General features: G+C 41.7%; 1 protein-coding gene across 1 annotated transcript; it reads right to left on the reverse strand.

Annotated features, from left to right (window-relative positions):
• Positions 1 to 457: 457 nt before the first annotated feature.
• LOC148040241 (caffeoyl-CoA O-methyltransferase 5-like) lies at positions 458 to 2,580 on the reverse strand. Its single transcript, XM_087697929.1, has 6 exons — positions 2,394 to 2,580; positions 2,103 to 2,301; positions 1,864 to 1,943; positions 1,593 to 1,737; positions 1,366 to 1,497; positions 458 to 1,114 (listed from the first exon to the last, which is right to left on the reverse strand). The coding sequence occupies exons 2-6, from the start codon at positions 2,271 to 2,273 to the stop codon at positions 824 to 826; spliced, it is 819 nt and encodes a 272-aa protein (XP_087554055.1). The 5' UTR covers positions 2,274 to 2,301; positions 2,394 to 2,580; the 3' UTR covers positions 458 to 823.
• Positions 2,581 to 14,047: the final 11,467 nt, after the last annotated feature.

Raw genomic sequence — 14,047 nt, forward strand, 5'->3', positions numbered from 1 at the left:
GACCTTTAGGCTAGTTACACACCAAATGGAAGAAGACAACTTAGCAAGTATTAACCAATCAAAGTACTTTAAGGGTTGGGCTTCCGTAATACTTTACAACAAAGAAGAGCCTAATTTGTAAAGTGATACACAAGGCCACATCAAATTCTTAATGCTGGCCATCCACCCTGATGTGAAACACCCTATCTGATGTGGCATACATAGATCTTGTACTTTTTGGCCTTCCAAATGTTGTTCACCCTAGTGTGAATCTCCCCTTGTAAAGGAGGGGCTGCAGAAGTGCTCTTTAACTGATTCTTGTGCTTTCATGTATACTTCATGGGAGGCGGTGGAGCCAAAACCCATTCAAATTTAAAATTAAGTGGGTGACATTATGGGTTGTGATTCTCGTGAAGATTTTAAAAATTGTAGAGACCCATTTCTATATAATCGCAGGGGAAATAACTCTTCAAAGATGTGTGCAAAGAAAAGCATCCATTACTCGGATAACAGTAAATTGTTCCTTTTACATACTAAAACAGAAGGCACTTGCAAAGTGCCGCGCCTTAGTTTTTCATGTGGATCGTTGCTTTCAGTTACTTCTGTAAACAGGAGGATTTAAAGGGGATGGTGATGATGATGACTGAGAGTACTCGACAGACGTGACATTCCACAATGATGGGCAAGAGTATAATCTGTGTGTTGGGAAGTTTATTGAGCATAAAGCAAATAGCGGGTAACACATCCATCATCACCTAATCTACTTTTCTGTCAGTGGAGTGGGGTGGGGTGGGTGGTTGGGTGGGCGGATAGGTGGGTATATATATGCTGTGTGCCTTGATTACTAGACCTTTCTGCAGAGAGTGATGCCATCTCCGATGGGCACCATGCTGATCTCGATGCGAGGGTCCGCTGCGAGTGCCTTGTTTAGCTCCAGGACGAATGGCTTGTAGTACTTGACATACTTAGGGAAAGGGGTGTCATCAGGCGCAGCCACCGATCCATTCCACAGTGTATTATCATAGCCTATCAAACCGCCCACTTTCACAAGCTTTATGATCCTCTCGTGGTAATTTAGGTAGTTGTCCTTGTCCGCATCGACAAACACGAAATCAAAGAACCCCAAATTCTTCTCCTGCAAAATACATCGGTAACATCCCATGCTCAGAAGGGGCTGATTAACACTTTATCGGACTGTGCACACTAAATATCTTGATTAATCCCACTCGCTTGATAAAGCATAATCCTCTGCACTCAGAATAAACCTTCTCTAAACTCGCATTGTACTCCTCATTACTTGTTCTGTTGCCTTACGGTGGGAACATAAAACATGCCCGCACTAATGCGGAAAGAATCACCGGCATTAGATGAGTCGTGTGAACTTACATCCTGCAATAGGTCCTCTAGCAGAGGAATACCCATGCCTTCTCTAAAATCAATCTTGTGGTGCACTCCTGCTTTCTTCATAAATGGAACCCCAAGCTCATAGTTTTGACGGTTGATATCCATAGCAATGATCTGAAAAAGACAATCTCATCCCAAAATTAAGCTGTGGAGGTGGGAAGAAACAGGATACTATTTACAGCAACAATGTATAAAATCATGTGGTGTACCTTGCCATCTTCCGGAAGAGCCAAAGCTGAGCTGAGGAGTGAATAGCCAGTGTAAACACCCAACTCTATGGTGTTCTTGGCATTGATGAGTTTCAGAAGCAGCATCAGAAACTGGCCCTCATCAGCTGATGTTGTCATCAGATTCCTGAATTAAGAAGACATATTAGCAAACTGCACAGGCATCTCAGACAATGGTTGTCCTACACTCAAACCCTTGCTGCCCCTACAAACTCTGTGCTGAAGCATTTAACCTGCATTGGGTCATACTAACCAAGGGTGATTTGCTGTCATCTCTCTTAGCTCCCGCAGAGGCTCTGGCTCCCTCGGGTAAACACTGGTTTCAAGGATATACTGCAGGTATAAAGCACGGAGAATTTATCAGAAATGAACACGAAGGTGACACTTGAAACACAAAAGCTGGGTGAATCAACTTGGCATTTGAATCAATGATGAGAGGAAGTTGACATCTGAAAGGGGGAATGAGGGGAGAGGAAAAGGAGATGGATTCACTTGAAACAAGGCGTCACTTTGAAGCAGAGATTTGTGGCCGACTGCTGAGTGTCTCCCCTTCTTTTTGTCCTGCTCTCCGTTTGTCGACTCTGCAGCTTGCTGCTGCTGCACGTTCTGCTGAGGCTCCTCGGAGGCAGAGGAGGCAGGGGCTTGATCTGCACTGGGAGCCATTGTGGACTTTGTCTGAGGAGAAGGAAGGCTGCACAGGCAAGAAAGCTAATTAAGTAAAGCTACATTCGTGGTTAGGATATTGCCAAAAGGAGAACGAGGAGGGGGGTAGGAGGCTCATACCGAGAGCGCGCGCGCAAGTGTATGTGCGCGTGAGAGAGAGAGAGGGAGAGAGAGAGAGAGAGAGAGAGAGGGGGGAGGGAGAAAGGCGCAAGGGGAGTTGGGATTTGGGTTGCGAGTGGTATTAGGGGTGGAGAAAGCCGGCCTTATGAGCAATGGTGTTGTGAGAATGAAAGAGTCTTCCTATCGTGTGTATATGTGTGGGTGTATGTCTTAGAGAGAGAGAGAGAGAGAGAGAGAGAGGTGGGAGCAAAGTCATGAGTCATGACGAACAGGAAAAGGAAAGAGAAACCTCACGCAACAACAAAGGCAGGAAGGGGGAGAGAGAGTTGGCCGTAAGTTGTACGACGAATCGGATGTTAGGGAGACACGAGATACCTAGAGAGGGGAGAGAGAGTCTGTGAGAGATACCGAGAGAGAGAGAGAGATAGAGGAGAAAGAGTAAGAGAGCTGCATGATCTTGCATCTCCCTGGCGTCAGCCAAACGCCATCCGGCACGTCATCCCCGCGCAGCCCCAGACCTGCTCCATTGGTCCACGTGTCTTCCCCGTTCAGCCCCAAGCCTCTCCATTTTCGATGGATGTGTTTTTTCTCTTTGCTAAGCTCACCAACCCCCCATACCCACATTACAAAACCCACTTGTCTCTTTACCAACTGCCCCCCCCATAATTTGTCTCTCTCTCTCTCTCTCTCTCTCTCTCTCTCTCGCGACCCGCCTCTTTGTTTTACCTTTCCGTTGCCCCACTCACTCCCAACTCCTACCAAAACCTCCCACCGCGGGTCCTCAACCAACCACCCTCTTTCACCCGCCCCCCCTTCTCTCTATTAATCTAACCCCGGTTAGGTGCGCCTCTTGCCCCGTGTTAGGTGCCTCGCCCACACGCTCCATAATTGACTCCTGACGCGTGACTTTCCACCAGTGTTGCATTCCATCCGGTGTTTATGATCAACATTTTCAGTCGCAAATGCAAAAATCTCTCGAGTCCAAAATTATTTTAATGGGATTTCTTCAGTCCAATTATATTATATATATTTGTTTATTTTTATACTTCAGTTATTTTTTTCAAACGTGAAAGTTTTCACATTTTTACTTTACATTTTAAAGGCTTTTACAAAAACAATTTGCAATTTGTTTTACATTATCCATGAACTTGTGTGCATGGGGTAGCATGCTCGCAACAATAGAAATAAATGTGAAGGTGGAACAATAGAAATAAATGTGAAGGTGGAAATCCCTTTATATCGCACGTGTGTTGGAGGTATTTTTTGTGAATGTCGAGATAAAATTGAAATAAACTAAAATTTGACACTAGAATCCCTCCGATTTTTGCAATTTTTTAAGCCTTATAAAATTCAACATTTGAATCCCTTGGAAATGTTGCAAGTTTTGTTTACACCATGCAATACAAAATTTGAAGATGATTCTCTAAATTTCTAGTGTGGGTTTTACCTTTTGTAACTACCTAGTATGCATCCTACAAGCGAAATGATATGATATTGGAAAAAGACTATATGCCTATATCGCCTAACCTACATACCCTGACAAAGGCTTACATATGGCTGAGCACTCTATTATGTAAATAAACTAAGTCCTAATCAATGGGCTGAGCCGCCTCCACTATACAAACTTTCTTACCTTTTTACAATACATTTAAAGTTTCCACTGGAATATATATATATTGGCATAGAGCCCCTTTCTTGTCCAATTACTTATTCAGGCTACTCCTCAAAGCCAGGTTGTGGGTGGCTCTATGGATGTAAATAATATTTTTGAAACGAATAAATATTTTTTATTATGCCTTCAGAATGTGCTGTCCAAGGTTTGAACTCACACACCCCCATAGCTCAGCCCACACCCAAACTGCTGCTCCACGACCCCATTGGAGTAAATAGTGTTTTTAACCTTAATGTAACTTTATAGCGTTTTCTCGACAAAAACAAATTAGGGTGGGGTTACACTTAACCTTGGTTTATATTGAGCATTGGGGGTAGGCTGATGAAAGGCGGCGCAACACATCTCATGGACGTCGAATGATATTTCACAATGTTTAGCCCTTCAAAGTTCTACCTTTTGTATTCCGAAAGCTGTCGACCGCACCCATTAAGCAGGCAAATGTCACGTTCTTTTACGAACATGCGCACATCGATGCATGCGGGAGATGTATCGCGTTTGCAAATATTTGTTTCCAAATAGGCCTACTGCGAGGATTTATATATAGTTCACATTCGCCTCATCAATGCACCTCTGCGGGGGACGACAGCTTTGATGAGAGGACAGGATATTTGATTACGACTTGAGATTTCCGCTCCTCGATTGCTTCTGTCACCAAAAGAATACGTAGCTACTAATACAAGTGTACAAGTAGGGCTACTTGTAGACACTTACAAGTCGTGTCACCTGCAGATCTGCCATCTCAAGAAAGCTGATTTTCCAAGGTGTGGCATGCCCTTTTTTTCTTCTTACTTACTAAAATGATAACCACCTTTACTTTGAAAGTCTTAAAGTATAGACTCTACATGTGGCACAGCCCTAAATAATGCGAAAAGATTGCAAGAGCCGTGCATTGTGCAAGTTATTACCCATAAGGAACATCAGACACGCACACATTCACTCACACCCATGGTGGGTCCCTATTGCCAGCAAGAATAAATGAGAACTGTTGTACAAGGAGAGAGAAACCATGGTGTGCGTCAAACGAGGTGAGAGAAAGGAAGAGCGAGCCTATCAAAGATCTCAATGTGGATTTTCTTGAAGTGCATGTAGCAAAAGAGACATCCAGACATAGTTTGTCCATCTGAGGTCAATGGAACAGCTAAGGTGCAAGGCTAGAGAGTCCATGGACCTTGAGTATACTGCAATCATGTGTAAGGAGTAGTGCACTATGCATGAAATTGAGATGGCACTATGTGATGATCTATGTGCCTAAAAGGATTTTACTTTGCACTTTCACCTTCTTTTACTAAGAAATATTGTATTCTAGATAGCACTGTGGGATATAAGGGAGATTATGTGTATACTTTGCCCTGGTCTACAAACCTTGCCCCTGAGAAGCTCCTATAATATGAGTGTCCCATTTGGATTACCTTCCCCTCTCTACTCAACTAGCTTGAGGGAGAGGTGGCCTCTATTACCGTAGATAATGGGGAGGATCTTGCATGTACCTAAGAACTTATTTGGGACTACATGACCAAAACAAACCAACATCCTCTAGAACATGTGAGGAGAGCAATTGAGAATGCTTTGACCACTCTGATACTAATGGCATGAAATTTACTTAAATGTTCACATTGCATCCTTCCTAAATGCTTGCTATGTCAATAAGTAAACTAGGCATTTTGCATGGAATTGTGCCAAGAAAGCATCTATGGAAGATGACAAATAGAACCATGCTATACCAACAACTGGAAAGGTAGCGACCTCTACATCAAAAGTTACAATGGGCATTTCTACAGAAAATACAACAACTATGAATGGATTTGGCTCATTGCATGGTGATTCTAGCAAAGAAGGAAGTCATGTTGTGAGTAAAGAAGACAAAGCTTCCCAGCCCACAGGGAACTTTGCTCACCTCCCGATGATCCAGAGCCTGATACTTGTATACAGGTGTAAGTACTCTCTTATGGTCACCACCACTCCCAATGAAATGATCCCCTTTGGACACCCTTTCAATGCTTATGGTACCTATGTGGAGCCCCAAAAGGAACACAAAGGAAAACGGGAATCCTACTGCAAGAAAATCTATCTTATATCATCAACAACCATCTTTTGCATATTTGATATGATCTCAACAAAGAAAAGTACACCACAAATAAGAAATCTTCACGCAGCTTTATAGAAACAATTCTCCCATAGCTTTAACTTTAATAAAATCCATCATTCTCTTCATATTCTTCATAGAATTCTTTGATAGACCACAAAAACACAAAAGAATACTCCACTTTGAATGGAAAGATATCACATATAATTCGTGTCAAGATTGTGGGAGAGAAGGAAGGAGTCTCACTTGTAGCTTTCTTGCTTGCACAATGGGGGAATACACACAAAGGTGGAGGCTGAAAACAGTTTTTCTCTTCTTAGTTGTGTAAGCCAAAAAGAACTCAAGTACATAGAAATAGAAGAACCCTATATATGGGTCTCAAACCAAACTCAACTAACTAAGGTGGCATACTAACTGAGCCATGAACTAGAGTAGATAAGGATAGCTGTCATCTAGCTATTACTCATGGGTGGTGTACCAACCGCATCTGCAAAAACTGACAAGTCGGTGACATAAATGCACAACGGTCACCTTGGCATATCACGAGTGGAGCTCAATATCTCAACACTCCCCCTCGAGCTCAATCCCAATTCCTGCACACCAAGCAGGTCTCTAAACTTGCGCAGCTTCTCTGCGCCCAATGCCTTCGTGAATATGTCAGCTACCTGATCCTCTGTGCTGACATAAACTAGATCAATAAGACCTAGTAAAACCCTCTCCCACACATAGTGATAATGCACCTCAATGTGCTTTGTTCTAGCATGATAGACTGGGTTATTTGCCAAGTGTATACTACTCATGTTGTCACAATAAATGACAACTGGTCCATCTGTAGGCGTATGCATATCATAAAGTAGCTTATGCAACCAAGCTACCTCACATGCAGCCATTGCTGCGCCCCTGTACTCAGCCTCTGTGCTCGACAAGGCAACTGTAGGGCTGTTTCTTGCTGCTCCAAGTGACTGCAGCACTCCCAAAAGAGAACACATATCCACTGGTAGATCGTCTATCAGAAATACTACCAGCCCAATCAGCATAAGTGTATCCATACAACTGTATCTGAACCCCAGTATCATAAAGTAGTCCACACTGCAATGTGGACTTCACATACCTGAGTATGCGTCTAGCCGCATCCAAATGCGGTTTCCTTGGAGCCTACATAAACTGACTTACCAATCCAATAGCATAGCTCAAATCTGGCCTGGTAATCGTCATATAAATCAAACTTCCTACTATGGGTCTGTACATAGTAGGGTCTTCCAGAAGCTCACCTGCATCTACGCTCAGCTTCACATTCTGCTCCAAAGGAACTGAAATAGGCTTACAACCTGTCATCCCATATCTGGACAGCATATCCAATCCATACTGCCTCTGCAAGAGCCGTATCCCACTTGGTGATCTAATCACCTCAATGCCCAAGAAATAACGCAACTCTCCCAAATCTTTCATCTCAAACTTCTGCTTCAATAGCATTTTCACATGAAGGATATCTTCATCACTGTCACCTGTCATAATCAAATCATCAACATAAATGACAAGTAGCATAATACATTTCTCTGTTTTTCTCACATAAAGTGAGAAATCTACCTTGGAAATCTGAAAGCCAACAGTAACAAGGTACTGTCCTATCTTGTCAGACCATGCTCTAGGTGCTTGCTTCAAGCCATACAAGGCTTTCTTCAACCTGCAAACAAACTCAGGATGAACAGCATGCACATAACCTGGTGGCTGCTCCATATAGACCTCTTCTTGCAAATCACCATGCAAGAAGGCATTCTTTACATCCATCCGATGTAAAGACCATCCCTTTGATGCAGCCATAGCAATGACTGCTCTTACGGTTGCCATCCTTGCAACCGGACTGAATGTTTCTTCATAATCAATGCCATATGTTTGTGCATACCCCTTGACTACTAATCTTGCCTTGTATCTATTCACAGAACCATCCGCATTGTGTTTCACCTTATAAACCCACTTACAACCAATTGCATTCTTATCTTTAAGCAAAGGTACCAATTTCCATGTAGCATTTGCTTCCAAGGCATCCATTTCTTCATCCATGGCTTTCTTCCATTTTTCTTTTCCCATGGCTTGCTCAAAAGAAGTGGGTTCTGGTTCCTATATCACTTTGACCATATATGCATAGTGAATGGCTGTAAATCCATCATATTTCAGCCTATCCACAGGATACCTAGCTCTGGTAGACCTGCGCAAAGTAGGTTCACTCCCAGGTGCTCTCAAAACATCCCTGGTCTTCCTTACTCCAGGTGTAACAATAGAAGGAATACCCAACTCATCATCAATGCTCTGTTCTGAGCCACTGGATTCACCATCTACATAAGAGTGACCTGCATTCACATCAAACATGGGCTGATCTACCTTCTCTTTTCCTTTTCATGATACTTGCATACCACTATCTGTATTGCTTTGAGAAGATTATCCTGATCTCAATCTGCCTGTCCATGGTGAAGAATGTGAACCACTGCTAGAGGACGCTCCAGGTCCACTAATATCTTGTGACTGATGCTGTGAATTCTGTGCAGCATTACCATTTTGTGTATCTACATTATCAATCACATTTACTGGTTTATACCAGCTACTCATCTCATCAAAAACAACATCTCTGCTCACTGTAAACTTACGAGTAGAAGGGTTATAGCATCTAGACCCTTTCTGCTGCAAAGAGTAACCAATAAAGATGCACTTCTCAGCTTTTGGATCCAACTTGGATCTCAACTCATCTGGCACATGAACATAGGCAATGCAACCAAAAATTTTCAAATGAGAAATATCTGGTTTCCTACGAGTATACCTCTCCTCTGGAGTCATCCCATGTATTGCTGCAGTGGGAGTCCTGTTCATTATGTAGACTGCTGTAGCAACTGCCTCAGCCCAATAAAAATCCGGCAAGTCTTTTTCATTGAGCATGGCACGAGATACGTCTCCAATATGCCTGTTTTTCCTTTCTGCAATTCCATTTTGTTGTAGGGTATGACTGCATGAATATTGTTGCTTTATGCCATGCTCCTGCAGGAACCTTGCAAACTCATTTGAGATGTACTCTTCCCCTCCATCTGACCTTAGGCATTTTATTTGCAGGGCCTGTTTCTTTTTCAACCATAGCTTTAAGAGTTTTGAAATGCCCAAAAACTTCACTTTTCTTTTTCATAAAATACACCCAAACTTTTCTGCTATAGTCATCAATAAAAGTGACAAAATAATGACAGCCTCCAAGAGATGCAGCTTTAGTAGTCCACACATCAGAGTGGATTAATTCCAATGGCTTCTTACTCTCTTGAACATGTCTAGGAAATGGTTTCCTTGCCTGTTTTCCAAATTGACAGGCTTCACATACCTTATGCATTTCTGCAACCTTGAATTTAGGCAATCCTGCAACAATATTTTGGGCCTACATTGATTTAAGTCGCTTTACATTAACATGACCAATGCGTTTATGCCAGATATCAATATTAGTAACTACACCGGTCCCATGTGCAAACATTGCTGCACTCAATTCAGGCATGTCTGCATCCAACGTAAACATTCTGCCCTTCTTCTTTCCTTTTGCTATCAAGCGACCTTTATTTTTCATATCCTCAGCAAAGTATCCATGAGGATTAAATCTGACCTGCAAGCCCTGTTCAACCATTTGACCAACAGAAACTAGATTCTTGGTGATATTCGGGACATGAAATACATCAGACATGTATTTCTTTTTCCCATCCTGCATAGACAAAGGAATTTTTCCAATCTACACAATAGGATGTGCAATATCATCACCAGTCTCCACAAATCCTGGTTTTTCCATTTTCCTTGCATCCTCCATCCATTCTGCATGACCTGTCATGTGGTTTGATGCACCTGAGTCAACATACCACACATCGTTGCTTTCTTCTGCACTTGTCACAGAATTGGTCATGTGCTGCACCATAAACAAATGCTCATTTCTGTCATCACCCTGTCTACTAGAAGATGCATAATTTTCTTGTTGCAATTTTCCATTCATGATGTCATTCTGCTTTTTATAGCAGTCTTTAGGCATATGACCCATTTTACCACAGTAGTAGCATTCAACATTGTTGTTTGCATTTTGGCCTCTTTGCCATCCACCACGACCTCTTTGGCTCCCCCTGCCTCTAGAGTTACCACGTCCTCCTCCATAGGACTGGTTTTCTTAAGTTTGCTACATATTCTGATTTCTACCACGGCCTCCAGATCGGCCTCCCCTACCTCTGCCTCTATCTCTTCTAGCATTTGAGTAGAAGACAACTTCTTTTGAAGTTCCTCCTGAAGAAGATGCACCACCATTTCTCTGCTCCTCAGAAATTAGAAGAGCAATCAACTCCTCAAAATCAGAAAATCTTTCACGGACGGAAATGGATGTTCGGAACTGTGCATAATCCTTTCCTAGACCATTCAAGGTCACAGAAACTAAATCATCATCTTCCACTGGCGACCCAATGGAAGCAAGTGCATCTGCAATCTTCTTCACCTTCATGTGGTAGTCATTGATGCTCATACTTTCTCTTTGCACATTGTGCAACTCTTGCTTGAGCTACATTTTCCTGGCTTGCGTATTTGTGCTATACATTTTTGACAAAGTATCCCATGCCTCCTTTGGCGTACTTGCATCTTGAATATGCACAATCATAGAGTCTGAAATGCTGATAGACAGCCAGTACATAACTTTCCTGGCTCTCTCATGCCATGCTTTAAATGCCTCCATTTGCTGTTGATTGGGAACATCAGGAACAACTGGTTCTTCTTCATTTCCTGCAACGAATTCCCAATATCCTTTTCCCATAAGGAAATTCGTCATTCTGAACTTCCATGCTTGGAAGTTGTTCTTGTCAAGCTTTTCAGTGGTGACAATCTGTGAAAGAGAATCAGACACCATTACAGAACACTGCAAAAAATTCTGTCACTTCAAAGAACACAGCTTCAGCCTCACAAGGGCAAATCTGCAAAACTGACGAAAGTGGTATTTGACCACACAGTTACTTCCTAGTGACGATTTTGCATCAACAGGCAACAAGGATGATTCTGTAACTCCCAATGTCTCTGCGCATAGGCATACGATGCAATTTCTACAGTAACTTTTCACTGACCTGTAGAACAGTGGTTGCACAGCATAAAACAGAGCCTTTTCTTGAGTGCGTGCAGAAAACTTCCGCCTCCAAAACAGGCCCCGAAATGGCCTCAAATCAAAAAAACAGAGCAACCAAGGGCTAAGGCCCTTATCCGCAGTATATACTGTCCTCTTGCTACACCGCGAAGGGCGTCTCAATCTGAGACAATGCACTCTTGCACTTTCCGGCTGTGCTACCTGCAGAGACTTGCTCCCAAAACAGAAAAATGAAAGCAACACTGGTCCTCTTACCAGAACATCGCGAACTTGATTTGCTTTCTTGAGCTCCTTACCACGAACAAGGCTCTGATACCATGTCAAGATTGTGGGAGAGAAGGAAGGAGTCTCACTTGTAGCTTTCTTGCTTGCACAATGGGGAATATACACAAAGGTGGAGGCTGAAAACAATTTTTCTCTTCTTAGTTGTGTAAGCCAAAAAGAACTCAAGTACATAGAAATAGAAGAACCCTATATATGGGTCTCAAACAAAACTCAAATAACTAATGTGGCATACTAACTGAGCCATGAACTAGAGTAGATAAGGATAGCTGTCATCTAGCTATTATTCATTGGCGGTGTACCAACCGCATCTGCAAAAACTGACAAGTCGGTGGCATAAATGCACAACGGTCACCCTGGCATATCACGAGTGGAGCTTGATATCTCAACAATTCGTCTTTAAAGGTTCCATAGCTTTCTCTCACAATCTCTCATAGATAAATACATTGTTTAGCATAGAATTGACTATCTTTGACTCTCTCTCTTTTTCTCTCTCTCTCTCAATAGTACATCATATCCTCACTACATTACTCAATAATCACTCACAATAACCCTTCTTTGGTCATGAATACCCCTCCCAAGAGGTGTGTTTGATATGAAAGGTCACCATAGCCACTATAGTGACTCTTCATAGCTCACTATTGTCACTTCACTCCATTCTTCTCTTGAGTCTTCATAGCTCACTATTGTCACTTCACTTCACTCCATTCTTCTCTTGAGTCTTCAGCAGCTACTTATTTCACTTCTTTGAGCTCTTTTGAACTTGCATTCACCTCTTTCCAAGGCTAAAAAACGTTCCCAAACTAGACCCTTATCCAACAGATCACTTTTACAGAGGCATACGGAGGATTTACAGAACAGGAAAAAAGGATCTATAGAAGCTCAACAGAGGGTTACGGAAGGTCAACAAAAAGTATCTAGCTCAACTAAAACCAAACAAATCCATCAAAAACCATTCAATGAGCTTTCAAACAACCTCAAACTTCATCAATCTCATTACTCTATCCTTCCATACAGAAGAAAAACATAACAAAACAAAAGCTATTAGATCCAAACAGAAGCTCAATAAATCCTAACAAAACATCACAAAACTTCATGTTTATACTGAAAAACATCATGAGCTTATCAAAACCATTTCACCCTATCTAAAACACTCTTAAACCACTTTCAAACCAATCAATTATCATGTAAAATCAACCATTCAGTCCTAAAAAATAACAAAAATCAATCAAAAAATATAAGTCATTTCAGCATTCAACATATCCCCACACTTACTAAGGGAGCATCCTTGTGACCTAGGAAAAAGAGAATATAAGTTCATCAAATAGCTCAACTTGATCTTCTTTAGCATCTTCAATAAACCATTTAACCACGACCCCATCTTATAACATGCATCTAATAAAGAATACAACAAAAGGAAAACCCTTTATCCATTAACACATCTTACGAACAACAGAAAATCATGACCACTTCGTAAAGGATATAAGAGGTTGCTTTCGTCCATCGATCATATGAAATCATGAACTGTCATCCATCAGCCTCTCAATCAGGTCCATCTTCATCTTCAACTCCACGTAAGAAGGATAATACACCACACATACATCACAAAACATACACAAAACTCATGCAGACACAACACTAAGTAGTCTGAATGGCACATGCCCCAAAAAAATAGAGAGCAAAGAAAAAAAAATTCCATTAACAAAGGATGATACAACCAGGAAAAGACTTCACTTCGAAGTAGGACAAAGATATTTCTTTTTAAATTACATGCTAATCTTGAGACTCTCCAAAGCTTTACTCTCATATACAAAATACTGATGTACATTTTGGAGGAACTGGAAATAACACATCCTTTCCAACAAGATAATGAACTTGGTAGGGAAAGCATATGCAAAGTAATACAAGATATCAATTTGAGCAACAAGCACGTCCACATTTGGTGATCAACTATGGGATACTCTTCCGAGTATTCAGATAAGACTACTAATGCATCAAAGCAAGATTCCAAAAAAAGTGAGCAGCAAGGGGTATAGAGGTATCCTCAGAATGAACATGCACTTGAGCAAAATAAAGATAAGAAGTCGAACATGTAGCAGACATCTCCCAGGACCCTGGAATAAGAGGCCGTCCTATCAAAGAATCATGCAACGTTCATTGTCAAAGAATCATTTGCTGCTAAAGGCGTTCTACCTTAGCAGAAAATCCATTGCATAGTTTAGCCTTCTATTGCAACTGATCAAGCTCCTCTTTAGAAGATAAGACAGAAGAAACTACAAGAGTTGGAGGACAAATAGAGAGAGTAGCAATTTTTTGGTGAAGCTCTTCAATAAGCTTCTTATGGGATTCAATAGTGTCTTGGGAATGTTGCAATTGACCCTCACAAGTATTCAACTTACGAGCTGACTCTAGCATGTTCTCAAGAGTTGCATTGTTTTCTTTAGTTAAAGACACATTCTTAGCTTCCAAGGTAGCTACTTTAGTTTCGAACT

The sequence above is a fragment of the Lygodium microphyllum genome, chromosome 2, assembly GCF_053477565.2.
Source record: "Lygodium microphyllum isolate KBCC chromosome 2, Lygodium_microphyllum_v1.1.10, whole genome shotgun sequence".
NCBI classification, from domain to species: domain Eukaryota; kingdom Viridiplantae; phylum Streptophyta; class Polypodiopsida; order Schizaeales; family Lygodiaceae; genus Lygodium; species Lygodium microphyllum.